The 16,142-nt window shown below is 36.4% G+C and overlaps 1 protein-coding gene across 15 annotated transcripts in view; it reads left to right on the top strand.

The window, feature by feature from the left end:
• The window catches only part of WDR37 (WD repeat domain 37), a 138,400-nt gene that overhangs the window by 60,674 nt on the left and 61,584 nt on the right, over window positions 1–16,142 (top strand). For all 15 annotated transcript variants that reach the window (XR_002825560.1, XM_023740139.1, XM_023740135.1 and 12 more), the window contains 4 exons: window positions 3,117–3,161; window positions 5,366–5,442; window positions 11,216–11,456; window positions 12,884–13,025. Coding sequence is in view for 14 of the 15 variants with exons in the window: in XM_023740139.1 (XP_023595907.1) it covers window positions 3,117–3,161; window positions 5,366–5,442; window positions 11,216–11,456; window positions 12,884–13,025 (505 nt within the window). In the remaining variant the exon portion in view is untranslated. The remainder of the gene's footprint in view (window positions 1–3,116; window positions 3,162–5,365; window positions 5,443–11,215; window positions 11,457–12,883; window positions 13,026–16,142) is intronic.

Raw genomic sequence — 16,142 nt, 5'->3', positions numbered from 1 at the left:
TGGCTACTAACTGAAAGGTTGGAGGTTTGAACCCACCAGCTGCTCCATGGGAGAAAGATGTGGCAGTCTGCTTCTGTAAAGATTTAGAGCCTTGGAAACCCTATGATACAGGTCTACTTTGTCTGGTAGGATTGCTCTGAGTTCGAATCTGCTTGACGGCAGTGGGTATTAGTAGAATGTTAGAACTCCTGGATTATTCAGATTTTGTTACCTTTTCTCTTTCATTTTTTATCGTTTTGCTTATTTCTAGATTTCCTGAAATTTATCCTTCATCACTTCTATTAAAAATATTTTACATTTCATGCTATCATGTTTTTAATTAGTTTGAACCCACCAGCCAGTCTGTGGGAGAAAGATGTGACAGTCTGCTTCTGTAAGGATTACAGCTGGGAAACCCTATGTATCCAACTGTGGGGTAGTTCTACTCTGTCTGGTAGGGTCGCTATGAGTTTTTTTGTTTTTTGTTTTGATGGTTTTTTATTGTTCTCTGAAATTTCCTTTTTATGATAACCTCCTACAGAATCTTCTCTTACTTCTGTAATTAGTCTGCCAAGAAAGTGTACCTGTCTTCTTCTTGGGGTGAAGAAGTGAAAATATGGGGAAAGAAGGAGTGCTGTCTGGCAGTCTAACTGTATCTTATACAGACTTTCAGCTAATTCTCCTGTTTTCAATCCTCTACCATACCATACTCCTGCCTTCAGTAATGCTTTAAACCTCTTAGATTTTTTTCTTCGGAAACTTCTTATTGCAGTGTGACACTGTCTTTGGCTTCTCCAGAGAAACAGAGCCACTAAGATACACACACAAGCACACATGCACACACACACACGCACACACACGCACACACAGAGAGCTTGATCATCTTGAGGAATTAATTCATGTGATTTTAGGGGCTGGTAAGTTCAAAAATCTGTAGGTCAGGTGACAGACTGGGAGCTCTGGCAGTCTTGTACCCAAAATCAGTCTTGAGGCAGAATCCTTCTCCTTTCAGAAACCTCAATTTTTGCTCGTATGGCCTTCAACTGATTGTATGAGGCCCACCCAGAATATGGAGGGTAATCTGCTTTACTTAAGATCAACTAATTTAAAGATTAATCACATGTAGATACCTTCATAGCAATATCTGCTCAGCTTTTTAACTTGTTGAAAGTGCTTTCTGCTTGGTTTCTTGGCTTCTTGGCTATACGTGCACTGTTTAGGTATTGGCCAAAGCCTTGAGGGGAAATTGCACTCAAGATAGCTGGCCCACTTCTTAATGATTACTTTTTCTAAGGGATTTCCGTCCCTCAAGTCCTAACTGCGTTGGTGACCTTAAACTCCAATTTTTGGTTCCTAACAAGCAAGGATGGTGAGACTTTACCTTGCTTACTTTGGACACATCATCAGGAAAGAACAGTTGCTAGAAAAGGACGTCATGTTTAGTAAAGTAGAGAGTCAATGAAAGTTAGGGAAACCCTCAATAAGATGAATTGACACAGTAGCCTCAACTGTAGGCTCAAACACATCAAAGATCATGACAGTGGGGCAGGACTGGGCAGTGTTTCATTCTGTTATACATAAGGTCCCCATACGTCTGAGCCAACTTGATGGCAACCAATAACAAAACAACTTACTGGGGTGCTGCCACACTTGCTTTCTGCTTGGTTCCTGTGTCCTTGGTGGGAATGAGCAAATTCCTTGAGAGGAAAAAGCAGCCAAGATGGTAGGGCTATCAACATTGCAAATGCTGATACTTATTAAAACTTGCTACAAATGCTGATAGTTATGAAAACCTGTTGTCCTTGGGTCGATTCCAACTCATGGCTATTACGTGCCTACTATATGCCAGATTCTCTGCTAAGTACTTGACATGCATTATTTCATTTAAACTTCTCAATAACTCTGTGAGATAAATATTATTAATGTTCACAATTTCAGTAAGAAAACTAACACCTAAGATTATTAAGCAACTTGCTGTGAGTTTACACAGACAGAGTGAAAACTGGTCAATGATCTTACCGAAATTACAATATAATTATTTCGGGGGATGGAAACAGAAAGCATGCATGGGTGTGATATGGCACAGAAAAGGGGTTTTGAAAGAGAGCAATATCATCTTCCATAGTAGAAAGTCAGTAGGTAATTGCTAAAACAGAAAAATCAAATGACAGCAACATGAGCACCTTCTTTAAAGATGAGGCAGTAATAGTTTATTTTTTGCATTGTTCATTTTTAATTTTTATTTAAAGTGGCCAAAATTTTCCCCAGCTCTTCCCACAATTATCTGTAGTCTAATGTTGATGGTAAAAGAGTATCTTCTAGCATTTTCATTAGTACCCCAGGAAAATATTTTAATGACATTGCTAACTTATTCAGGCTTGGTAAAATTTCCTTTACACTCTGTGTAAGGGACCTGCATTTTCTTTACAAGTTATGAAATCAGGGTTAGGCTTTCCCAGAGTGACTTGGAGTTAAGTATTACATCAAAGTTGAATGCTTTGTTGGGGAATTTCAGACTACCTGACCAGCTGTGGCTTTCAAACCATTCTAAGATCTATCATTTACTTGTGGGTAGGTAGGGTGGGCTAAGGATTGATTTAGCAACTGTACACTGTCATCAAAGCTTTACCAATCTCATTGCATTGATTTCTGTCCTCATGCTTGTTGTTTTGAGCACACCTTTCACTATTATATTTGCATTGAAGGCAAAGAAAAAGGGGCAAGAGGAGATGCTAGAAATCTCCTCTTTTGCTCTAGCTCTTTTATCAAGAAAATGAAGCTTTCCCAGAAGCTTCAAGAAATTCCGTGTTGTCTCTTTTTTCATCCTGATTTATTTTCATCTCTGAATGACTTCTGTGTCTTTAAAAATAAATGAAATATTAACATTCTTTTTGTGTGTGTGTGTGTGTATCTTATACTTTAGCAATTTGGTAGTGCATGCTTAAGTTATTTTTTATTGTACCTTTATTCTAACATACACATTTATTCATAGTGTAATTGAATGGGAGGATATGATATTGAACTTCTAGGTAGTTATTTTAATTTTTAATTTTAACTTTGTAATGCATACTGTGACTAATAAATAGTGATACATTTTTATTACTTTAAAACTGTTCTGTAATATTTTTATTTTACAGTAAATTCTATAAAATTTCATCCCTCGGAGCAGTTGGCTCTCACTGGTATGTTTTTTCTTTATTGAACAAAAGTATTTATAATAATCCTAAAACAACTATAACTTTCTTTTATCAGCATCAGAATTATGTAGCCTTTTATAAAAATTAGGTAATATTTAGTAGACTTTATGAAGTAAATGTAGAAAGCAAAGTTAGAGTAGTACTTTTTTTAACCAATAGTGGATTATCAATTAGATTAGCTTGAATTTACTATGAGATCAAAATTAATTCATATCTTCCTGAAGTCTTTTCATAAGCATTTCATTATTACCTACTTTTTTATCTGCCCATGCTATAAAGATTAATGGTAGTTTGTAATGCAGTTCTTTGAAGCCCTGTGACTATTGTCACTTTTCTAAACCCTATATGCATCTAAATGAAGAAATGAGAAAAGTAATAATACTGAGACTTGGAAATTTGCTAAAGTCAGTATTCTTATTCCTTTTTAGTTTACCTAAGTTGTGATAGCTTGGATTACAGTTACATTGTGATTTGGAATTTGTCATAATTTGTCTTATACAGTGGTTTTAAAAACTAACTTTCATTTATTGCTTTTGGAGGGTAGCATTATTGGACTGAGGATATTTTCTGTAAAATTTAGAGTCTTCCTTAATTACATATGACTACACAATTGTCAGACACCTATAGAGCCCTGTGATATTTTGGAGACCCTGACGATAATATTGAAGGATAAGTGAGCTATAGACCAAACGTTGGTGAACTTCTTCTGTAAAGGACCAGATAGTAAATATTTTCAGCTTTGTGGGCTGTACGGTCTTTGTCACAACTATTCATCTCTGCTATTATAGTTCAAAAGCAGCCATAGACAATCCTTAAATGAATGGATGTGGGTTTATTGCAGTAAAATTGTATTTACAAATATGAGTGGCTGCCTAGATTTGGCCAGTGGGCCAGGTTTTGCTGACCTCGGGGATAGAGGACAAAAGTAAGGATAATGGATTGCTTCCTGCAGGTAGGGTTGTTTAAGGAAGAAATCTAAACACAAATACTTTCAATGCATTTGAAATGCAGCGATAACTCAGCTTGGTTACACGGGTTTGGTTTTATATATAAAAAGAGTATGGGAGGAAGATAGTTTGTCATATTTTAACAAACCTAGATCATATTAGCTTAACGTATACGTTAATAAATATTTGAAGATTAAAATAGACGGAGGAATTTAAACTTTATTAAATTGATGGTTGGATTGGAAAGGGGGCTGGGAACTGACAGCAGGGAGACCAATGAAAAGGTGATTGGAAGTGTGCAGATTCAAACCAAAAGATTAGAAAGAAAGGGATGAAATCAACAGACATTTTTAAAATGAAACTGATAGAAACTTTGAAACAGATTAAATAATGAGGATAGAGAAGAGAGGAGTCACAATGAGATGTGCATATGATTTTGATTCAAAGAGAAATTGGCACGTCAGAGCAATAAATTCATTTGACACTGGAACAAGTTTACTACCATCAATAACCTACAATATACAGTAACTTCCTTTGGGAAGATCTGCAGTAGTAAAGAGAAGGTGGAAGCCAGACAAGGCTTTTGTAAGGGGAGAGTAAGAAATCGGAGAAAGTAGAAATCATTCTATTTGAATGCCTGTTCTATTGGATGTATAGAACAGGCATTGACATATAAAGGCTCTGGCACTATCTTATGGTTAGTGATAGCTGTGGCACTATATTATAGCTTTCTGTTCCAAACCAGCATTTCCTTGAAAACTTTGGCTGGGGAAAAAGGATAGTAGCACAAATAAGATAGTACTATGTGATAGATGTCTGGCAAATTGTAAGGTCCCCAAAATGTTCCGTGAGTGAAAACATGCATTTATATATTACTTACTTTTCTGAGACACCTCAGAACCCATATAATCATAAGTTATAGTATAATAAATTTACTTAGATTAGATAGATAGAGAATAAAATCTATTTGTAAATTTTCTCTGAAGCTCTACAACTTTCTACCCTAAAATGAAATGGGTACATTTTTATAAGTAAATCATTATCCTAATTTTGTATAATTACTGCATTCTAAATAGCATTATGTAGTCTCAGAAAGAGCCATTTAGATGAAGCATATTTGTCTTAAATGATTGCTAAGTTACAGAAATTTGACTGATGCTGCTTAGCCAGAGCATAGCTCAAAGCACATTCTATGCATGGTGTGCACTTGGGATAACCTTTCCTCCTATTTCTTCTCTTCAGCTTCTGGAGATCAGACTGCTCATATTTGGAGATATATGGTACAACTGCCTGTACCCCAGCCAATTGCGGATACTAGTGTAAGCAGCACATTTACTTAACCTGAAAACTCAACATGGGGTATGTTGGTAGGGTTCTTGAAGTTGTGCAAATTTTAAAATAAATTTATAATATTAAAAAAGACTACCTTTGTTTATATAAATGCATGTTTGCTTTAACCTTCCTTCCTACTAATATTAAACATTTTCCATTAATTCTTAATTTTTATATATAAATTATATTTCCTGATGTGTTGTATATTTAATTTCAGACAATGTGTTTATCTTTCATGGATTTTATTAACACTTATGTTAATGGCTTGTATGATATCATTTTTATGTGGGTAAAATTTTTATGTAGCAACAAAATTGTTGCATATTGAGAAGAAGAATGAATTAATATATCTAAGCCATAAATCCTTAAATTACTGTTTGCATTGTACTGTTGGATAAATTTGTATCATTTTCAGACCAATAGCTCATGTTTATAATCAGGCAGAGGTTTTAATTATACTTTTGAGTGAAATGATCTTACTAATTTTTGTTTGTTACAGGGCAAAATTTAGCTATATAGCCTTTATCAGTGATTTTCCCTTTTCCCTGTGCTGCATAAGCAGGTAGAAAAAGTACATCAAGCAGAGCTGGCTAAATAATTTTATGTAGTGAAATTTAAAAAAAGTTAATTTTCGGTTTGTGTTTGGACTATAAATTCTTAAGCTGTGAGGAAGATATTCAGTTTTGATATTTCTGCCTTTGAATATTTCTTTTACTTTTTCTTTTGAAAAAATGTTTTAAGACATCTTTCTATTTGGAGATGGGTTTAGCAGTAAATTCCAGTGATAAGTAAGAATGAGTTTTCTTTAGTTAAAAGAGGTCTTAATTTCTGAGAATTTAATTAAAACAGTTCATTTTTAATTGAACATTCTGATTGAGGATTTTATTTTAACATGGTCTTTTTCCCTCATGGAAATACCAAAATATTCCTTTATGTACCATACTTAATGCATTCATTCATTTATTCAAGAAACAAAGATAATAAATGTTGATGGTGGACAAGGTCAGAGGGATGGGGGTGAGAATTAGTGCTCAGAAACAAGTTAACATTTTACTGAATTTTTTTTTTTTTTTGAATTAAAGGGAAAAAAACACTAATTTTGTCAGAGGGAAAAATTGCATATACAGTACTTACATTAAAAAGATTCATAGTTTACAGAAAATATTAATATTGAGTTTATTTTCCTCTTTATTATTTTGTTTGCATTGGGCACAGGCACTTTTCATGTTGATACTTATTACCTCAGGGTTAAGGGTTAATTGGGATGGTGGAGGTGGGGGGGGTGGGAATTCAATCTGAATTAAAGATGAGCCTGAATTATGTACAGTAACTTGAACTACTTTAGAAGTATTGCCAAGAAGAAGTTCTGTTTGTCTTTCTCTAAAAAGAGTAGATGATACTCTCTTTTGGTTATCACTAAATGCAAATGATACTTCTTAGATAGAAAACAACTTGTTTTCTTAGCTTTTCCTGGTTAGTTTTGACGGCCAGCTTGACTGCTTAGTTCTAATCTTAGATTTAAAAATAAACTCTAATAATAATCTATTAAGATCTATATACGTTTTGAATCAGTACAGCTTTTGGACAGACTTTTTCTCCTTTTAATTTGCATCAATGAGTTTGATTTGGCATCCACAATATTGATAAAAAAAATATTTGGGTGGCATTGTATAAACAGCTTTGGATTCCTGTAGTACTAAATGACTGCCACACACTAGTTATGTGATTGAGTAATGAACACAACTTAGTAGACTTAATTTTTCTCATTTGTAAGTGAAAATTGAAAGGAGTTAAGTGGTGTTTAGTGGTTCTCCCAATATTAAAATACCATAATTCAATATTCATTGATTCTGTAGACTGCTAGTACTCAGTAGTCTAGAAGTATTAAATTAGCAGTTCTTGGACATTCTATTAAAATTTTGCTAGCAGGAAAAATGATTAAAGTTAAATAGATTAATGATCTCTAAGACATTAGCAAAAATATACATAAACTATTCTCACCTTTTCCACCACCTGCTCTTGGCCAAATTAAGGTTAAAAGAGCTTATAAATATTGAATATGGCTCATTACATTTACATTTTTAAAATATCTTCTAGTTCCTTGTTTAGTTTAGAAAAATCACTTTATAAATGTACTGACTTTGTTTCATCTCTTAAAACTTGAATACTTATTACTAGGACTTTTTAAAATGGGGAACTCTAGTTCCAGATATGTCTCGTCTTTAACTGCACACAAAATATTACCACTTGAATGCCTTAAAAGTACCTCAAACTCAATGTGACCCAAACTGAACAAACACATGATCTTCCTCCCAAACTTCCTCCAGTGTTTACGCTCTGGGGAAATAGCTCCATTGTGTGCCTAGTTGTTTATTTCCTTACTTCCACAATTACTTAGTGAATAATCTATTAGGTCTGGGGTACAGCAATTAATAAAATTGTCCGGAAATTTGGAATTATCTTTGACATTGCCCTCTTTTTTCCTCCTCTCCCCTTCCCATTTCCAATTAATCCATTAAATCTTACTGATTCCTGTTCCTAAATAATTCTGGAATCCACTTTTCTCTATCCCTGTGATACACTTCTGCAGCACCCACCCAGAAGGTTTCAGCTTTCAATTGGCTGGACTACCATAGGCCACAGTTGTTATAGATTCACTCAGAAGGATGACATTGAGCATCTTTCCATGTGCTTGTTAGCCATTTGAATATCTTCTTTGGTTAAAAGTCTGTTCAAGTCCTTTGCTCAATTTTGAATTGGGTTGTTTGTGTTTTTGTTGTTATTTATGAATTTTGGGTATGAGGCCCTTATTGGATATATGGTTCCTAAAAATTTTCTCCCTATCTGGGCTGTGTTTTCACTTTTGATAAAGTCCTTTGATGCACAGAAGTATTTAATTTTTATGAGGTTCCATTTATCTATTTTGCCTTTTGCAGCTCATGCTTTTGTTGTCGGATCTGATATCCCAACACAGAAAACTAGATCTCACAATTTCACCCCTATATTTCCTTCTAAGAATTTTATGGTTTTAGTTTTCACATTTAGGTCCTTGGTCCATTTTGAATTGTTTTTTGTGTATGGTGTGAGGGTTGGATCCTCATTCATTTTTCTGCATGTGGAAATCTAATTTTCCCAGCACCATTTATTGAATAGACTCTTTCTTCCCTATGGGATGGGTTTAGCACCCTTGTTGAAAGTCAGTTGACCACAGATGTATGAATTTATTTCTGGACTCTCAATTCTATTCCATTGTTCTATATGAATCTTTGTATCTGTATGAATCTTTATAGTGTGTTTTGAAGTCAGGAAATATGAGTCCTCCTACTTTATTCTTCTTCAAGATTGCTTTAGCTACTCAGAGTCCTTTGCCCTTCCATATAATTTGAGGATTGGCTTTTCCATTTCTGTCTGGAAGGCTGTTGGAATTTTGATGGGGATTGCATTGAATTTCTAGTTAAGTTTTTATCCATGCCACTCTACAGACACCACTCTAATCAAGGTCACCTCTATATTGCCATATCCAGTGGACAATTTTCAACCTCACTTGTTAGTCTCCTTTTTGATAACTCAATACAATTGACCATCTCTCCATTAAACACTTTCTGGTTTTCTTTTGTTTTCTCGCTTCCTCACTGGCTATGCCTTTTCAGCCTTGTTTGCTGGATCATTCTCCTCTTCCTAACTGTTTCAGTGCTCTTAGACTCAGCCCTCTTATTTTCTTCTCAGACTTATTCCCTAGGTGATCTCATTCAGCACCCAAGGCTCTAAAAACCGTCTGAGTGCTGCTGACCGCCAATTTTACATACCAGTTCTGAGTGATTTCCTTGTAACTCAAACCTGGATGTCCCCTATAACATGCTCCTTTCGTTGTATTCCCCATCTTGGGAAATGTCACCATCATTCACCCAGTTGTTCAGACCAGAAACCTTTAAATCACTCATGAACCTTAATGAACTTTTTCTCATATTCCATATCCAACCTATCAGTAAATCCTGACGCTATTCAAAATATGTTCTAATTCAGACTTTATTTTCACTCTATTACTACCGCCTTAGTCCAAGCTACCTTGGACTTCTACATTCGCCTCCTGTCTGTCTCCCTCCTTTCATGTCTTTCCCCTGTATTGTGTCCTCCACGCAGCAGAGTGATCCTTTTTAAAGCATGAGTCAGATTATATCACTTCTTTGCTCAAAACAGTCTGGTGATTTTCCATCACGCACAGGATATAATCCAAAGTTCTTTGCATGGTCTGCCAGGTTTTACATTAGCTAAATTTCTGACTTCCTCTTCTACCACCTCCACACCACCCCCACCTACCACCACCATCACTGTACTCCAGGCACACGGGTGCATTTGCTGCCTCGGGAGCATACCACGTAGACTCCCTTCTCAGGACCTTTGCAGTTGTTCCTTCTGCCTGTAATGCTGTTTCCCTAAATATCTGCATGCCTTACTCCCTTACTTTCTTTCAGTCCTGACGAAATTGTTATCAGAGTCCTTCTCCGATAATCTAATATAAAATAGCAGCCCCTGTGACTATATTGTTAGTTTGCTTTATGTATCTTCATAATACTCATTACCACCTGACTCTGTGTGTGGGGGTGGGGGCGGTGGTTGTCTGTATTCCTTGCTATAATATAAGCTCCTTGAAGGCAGAGACTTTGTCAGTTTTGTTCATTCTGGTATTCTCATCACCTGGCATATACATAGTCTTACATATACACATATCAGACAGATATATCACCTTCTTTGCTCCTTACCAGCAGCTGGGCTGGTGCCTGGCACTTTTAAGCAACTGATAAATATTTGTTGAATACAGATAGTCCCCAGCTATGACAGGGTTCCGTTCCAGTGCCTCCATTATAAGTCGGTTCTGACATAAGTCGAATACATCTTTTTTTTTTTTTTTTAGTTTTCATTATTATTGCTTTTTATTTTCAGTATCTTTATAAATCCGATCTTTGTCTTTGTGGGTTGGGAAAATTACATGTAAACTTAACAGATATGATGACATTAGCAAATTATGCACTGCAACATTGTATGTGGCACATATTACTAATGATAAGATGTACCAAAAAAAAAAAAAAAAAGAAGGACGGTCATAAGTGGTCATAAGTGCGGTTCTTTGTAACTAGAATACGTCGTAAATTGGGGACTACCTGTAATTAGATAAGCATATTTCCTTAAATGACTGAAACCTAGACCAGGAAGTCCATTATATTTTCATTTTATCCTTGGCTTTTGACAAAAGTCTTCACTGGTATTATAGGAAAATAGAATAAGCTCGTATCTATTATTACAACAATAGAATTCTGAGTATATTTTAAACAAGCTCCTGAGAATTGAAAACATTTCTAATTTTTTAAATGTGATATATTGACTTTCAATTATACTTTTGAAAGTTTTATGTTACATTTTATTAATAAGTGGTAAAAATTTGAAATGCTGAAAAATCATTCTATTTGTCATTTGTCATCTTACTGGTTACCTGCAATGAATTATAGCTCATTTCATGTCATAGTGACCTTTTTTTTTTTTTTTAATTTCTTTTCTTTTACCTTGGGTTTTAGCCAAGTAGATAATTATAAATTTGATCCATATTCATTGAGCACCAGTTATGTCCCAGTAATTGTGCCGGTTTTGGTCATAATGATGAATAAGTCCTAGAAAGGTAAATAAGAGCAATCTGATTATGTAGCCATGCCAGAAAAAGACTTAAGATCCTGAGGAAATTTCTTTCTCTTTTCGTCTTATCTTTAGCAACAAATATCTGGAGAAGATGAAGTAGAGTTTTCTGATAAAGATGAACCTGATGGAGATGGAGATGTTTCCAGTGATTGCCCTACCATTCGAGTTCCTCTGACATCTCTTAAAAGCCACCAAGGAGTGGTCATAGCAGCCGATTGGTTGGTTGGAGGGAAGCAGGCAGTGACAGCCTCCTGGGACAGAACCGCGAATCTGTATGACGTGGAGACATCTGAACTTGTACATTCTCTGACTGGTACTTTACTTTAAACACTTAAGTTTTCTATTTGATTATTTTTGATTTATGTTCATGTGTTAATATACTACAAATCTTTTCTTGGCCAAAATTATTTTTATAGCCCTGATTCTTAGGTTGTAATTTTCAGAGATCCTTTCTAATCAATAGAACTGTTGGTAGCTCAGTTTGTTTTATCTTTATTTGATGGTTGTTACGTTAGCTTTCTAATGCTTTGTAATAATTACCATAAATTTAGTGGCTTAAAACAATACAAATTTATTATCTTAACATTTTCCGTGTGTCAGGAGTCCCAGTCCAGATTAGCTGACCCTCTGCTCAGCGTCTCACTAGGCTGAAATCAAGGTGTTTGCCAGGGCCGTGATCTCTTGACAGAGTTCATTTCCTTGCGGCTGTCTGAGATCTCCATTTTCTTCCTCTCTGTTGGCCAGGGACTGCTGTCAGCGTCTAGAGGCTGCCTTCAGGTTTCTCATGGCCCCTCCAAAGGCATTTCACTGCATGACTGTTTGCTTTCTTCCAGGCTGGCAGGAGAATGGCTGTGCTGCTTTTAATTTCTCTGGCTTTGGGAAGGCCTGGACCCTTTTAGGAGGCCTAGTGGTGCAGTGGTTATAAGAGCTCAGCTGCTAATCAAAAGGTTGGCTGTACGAATCCACCAGCCACTGCTTGGAAACCCTATGGGGCAGTTCTGCTCTGCTCGATAGGATTACTGTGAGTTGGAATCAACTCAACAGCAGAGGGTTTGGTTTTGGTTGGACCCTTTTTAAGATCTCACCTGATTAAGTCATGCCCACCCAGGATAATCTTTCTTTTGATTAACTCAAAGTCAACTGATTTAGGATTCTTAATTACATTAGAAAAATCCCTTTATCATATAATGTAACATGATTACCAGAACTGTATCATCTGCCCAAACTCAAGGGAAGGATAGTATTCAAGGTGTGTATACCAGGAAGTAGAATCCCGGGGGCCATCTTAGAATTCCTCTTGCCGTAGTTGTTTTTACAAATTCGTCAGTAAATTTATTTCCTAACTGAGTCTTAAAGATTGTATTTTACTGAGGGCTCTACAATATTATATTATTAGAGGTTATTCTGGAAGTAAAGAATTAAGTTGTTCACATACTCAGACTGTTCAAGTGTTTTACCTGACTTTCTATTAGGATCAGAAAATGGATTACACACATATGCACCTGTTCCTCTTAAATACATGACTGAGAACTTCTGGGTTCAGAGGAAAATTGATTCCTCACACTGTGACTGCACATTCTGTTAAATTATTTCTTTTGCATTGAATTTTAGCAACAGCCCATAAAGATTTTTTTTTTAAATTCTTGTTCTTAAAAATAGCTTTTTTCTAATTGTGTATATGCAGGTAAATAATCTTGCATTTTTGTTACTCTAAATATTCTTTTTTATGTTTAATTATAGGACATGATCAAGAATTAACACATTGTTGTACACATCCCAACCAGCGACTTGTGGTAACATCATCTCGAGACACAACTTTCCGTCTTTGGGATTTCAGGGATCCTTCAATCCATTCTGTGAATGTTTTTCAGGGTCACACAGAGTAAGTCATGGTTCTTTTAGATTTAGATGTTTATTCTTAATTATTATTGAGAAAAAGTTTCATGGATTGACATTAAAACTCAGTTTTAATCTTAATTCTTGGTATTAATTTTTAACTCCACTGTCTTTCAAAATGAATGTTCTTTTCCTAGACATTTAGCTTGATTTTGAAGATTTCAAAAAATTTAGGAGGTTAATAGAAGACTCTCATGTTCTCAAGAAATTGGACAGAGGCATAGAATGCAGCAAAGGGAGACAGAGGAGGTTTAAAAGAATCAAGAAATGTTCCAGGGTTTGTAGCATGAGTAACTAGAGGGGTGGTTGCGTCACTTATTGAGGCTGAAAAGCTGGGACTCTTTACAACCACACTTACAAATAATTTTATTGGAATGTTTTTAGTCTAATTTTTGTTGTTATTGGCAGGGCATTCTGGGAGAAGATACATACACAAACACTCACACACACACGCAGAGATAAACATAGACCCTCAACGTAGTGTGAAACCATCTCTGTTTGGATTTCTTTTAGGCAACTCAAGCATAATGATGTCTAAACAGAACTCTTGTCCTGTTTTGTATCCTCAATGTTTAGAAAAATACTTGGCATATAATAGCCCTAAGTAAACTTTTTTTTTAATTTTACTTCACGTGAAGGTTTACAGAACAAATAGCTTCCATTAAACAGTAGTACAAATATTGTTTTATGACATTGGTTAACAACCCCACGACATGTCAACCCTCTCCCTTCTCGATCTTTTTTCTTTTTCTTTTTGGTGAAAATATACATGGCCAAAGATACACCATTTCAAAAATTTCTACATGCACAGTTCAGTGACATCAACTACCCTCTTCCAGTTGTGCTGCTATTCTCACTTTAGATGAAGGTTTACAGAACAAAATAGTTTCTCATTAAACGGTTAGTACACATGTTGCCCTATGACAATGGTTAACAACCCCACTACAGATCTACACTGTCCTTATTCAACCTTGGGTTCCCTATCCCCAGCTTCCCTGTCCCCTTCTCCCTTCTAGTCCTTGTCCCTGGACTGCTGTGCCTCATTAGTCCCGTTTTGTTTTATGGGGCTGTCCAATCCCCGGCTGAACGGTGAACCTCGGAAGTGACTTCACCACTGAGCTAAAAGGGTGTCTGGGGGCCATACTCTCGGGGTTTCTCCAGTCTCTTTCAGGCCAGTAACTCTGGTCTTTTTTGTGTGTGTTAGAATTTTGTTTTACATCCTTCTCCAGCTCTGTACAGAACCCTCTGTTGTGATCCCAGTCAGAGCAGTCAGTGGTAGCCGGGCATCATCTAGCTGTACTGGACTCAGTCTGGTGGAGGCCTTGGTAGCCATGGTCCATTAGTCCTTTGGACTAATCTTTTCCTTGTATCCTGTTCTGTTCGTTCTTCCTTGCTCCCGAAGGGCTGAGACCAGTGGAGTATCTTAGAGGACTGCTCACAGGCTTTTAAGACCCCAGACGCTACTCACCAAGGTAGAATGTAGAACATTGTCTTTATAAACTGTGTTGTGCCAGTAGAGCTAGATGTTCCCTGAGACCATGGTCGCCACAGCCCTCTGCCCAGCAATTCAGTGCCTCAGGGAGTTTGGATGTGTCTATGGAGCTTCCATGACCTTTCCTTGTACAAGTTGTGCTGGTTTCCCCAGTATTGTGTGCTGTCTCACCCTTCACCGAAGATATCATTTATCTATTGCCTGTTTAGTATTTTCCCCCCACCCCTCTCATCCCTGGTGACCAACAAAGATTGTTACTTTTTGTGTGTGAACTTTTTCATGGGTTTTTACAATAGAGGTCTCATGCAATATTTGTCCTTTTGTGATTGACTTATTTCATTCAGGATAATGTCCTCCAGTTTTCATCCATGTTATGAGATGCTTCACAGATTCATCGTTGTTCTTTATTGTTGCATAGTACTCCATTATGTGTATGTACCATAGTTTTGTTTATCCATTCATCTGTTGATGGGCATCTACGTTGTTTCCATCTTTTTGCTATTGTGAACAATGCTGCCATGAACATAGGTGTGCATATGTCTATTTGAGTGACGACTCTTATTTCTCTAGGATATATTCCTAGGAGTGGGATTACTGGATTGTGTGGTATTTCTATTTCTAGCTTTCTGAGGAAGCACCATATCACTTTCCAAAATGGTTGCATCATTATGCATTCCTACCAGCAGTGCATAAGAGTTCCGATCTCCCCGCAGCCCCTCCAACATTTGTTATTTCCAGCATTTTTGATTTGTGCCAGTAATACTGGGGTGAGATGGTATCTCATTGTGGTTTTAATTTGCATTTCTCTAATGGCTAGTGATTGTGAGCATTTCCTCATGTGTCTGTTGGCGGCTTGAATGTCTTCTTTGGTGAAGTGTCTGTTCATTTCCTTTGCCCATTTTTTAATAGGATTATTTGTCTTTTTGTTGTAGAGGTGTTCAATTTTCTTATAGATTATGGAGATTAGACCTTTGTCTGACTTGTATTGTCCAAAACGTTTTTCCCAGGCTGCAGGTTCTCTTTTTACTCTTTTGGTGAAGTCTTTTGAAGAACATAGGTGTTTGATTTTTAGAAGATCCCAGTTATCTAGCTTCTGGGGTTTGTGTGTTCATGGTTATGGTTTGTATCCTGTTAATGCTGTGTATTAGGGCCTGTAGCATTGGTCCTATTTTCTTTTATGAACTTTATAGCTTTTGGCTTTATATTTAGATCTTTGATCCATTTTGAAGTAGTTTTTGTATATGGTGTGAGGTATGGGTCTGTTTCATTTTTTTGCAGGTGGATATCCAGTTTTGCCAGCACCATTTGTTAAAAAGACTGTTCCCCATTTGATGGATTTTGGACGCTTGTCGAAGATCAGGTGACCGTAGGTAGATGGATTTACATCTGGGTTCTTAGTTCTGTTCCATTGGTCGATGTATCTGTCATTGTACCAGTACCAGGCTGTTTTGACTACCGAGCTGTATAGTAGGATCTGAGGTCACGTAGTTTGAGTCCTCCAACATTATTCTTCTTCAGTAGTGCTTTACTCATTCGGGGCTTCTTCCCTTTCCATATAAAGTTAATGATTAGTTTTTCCATCTCTTTGAAGAATGTTGTTGGTATTTGGAT

The sequence above is a fragment of the Trichechus manatus genome, unplaced genomic scaffold (assembly GCF_000243295.1).
Source record: "Trichechus manatus latirostris isolate Lorelei unplaced genomic scaffold, TriManLat1.0 scaffold00149, whole genome shotgun sequence".
In the NCBI taxonomy this organism is placed as follows: Eukaryota; Metazoa; Chordata; class Mammalia; order Sirenia; family Trichechidae; genus Trichechus; species Trichechus manatus.
This window is presented reverse-complemented; position numbering and strand designations above follow the sequence as displayed.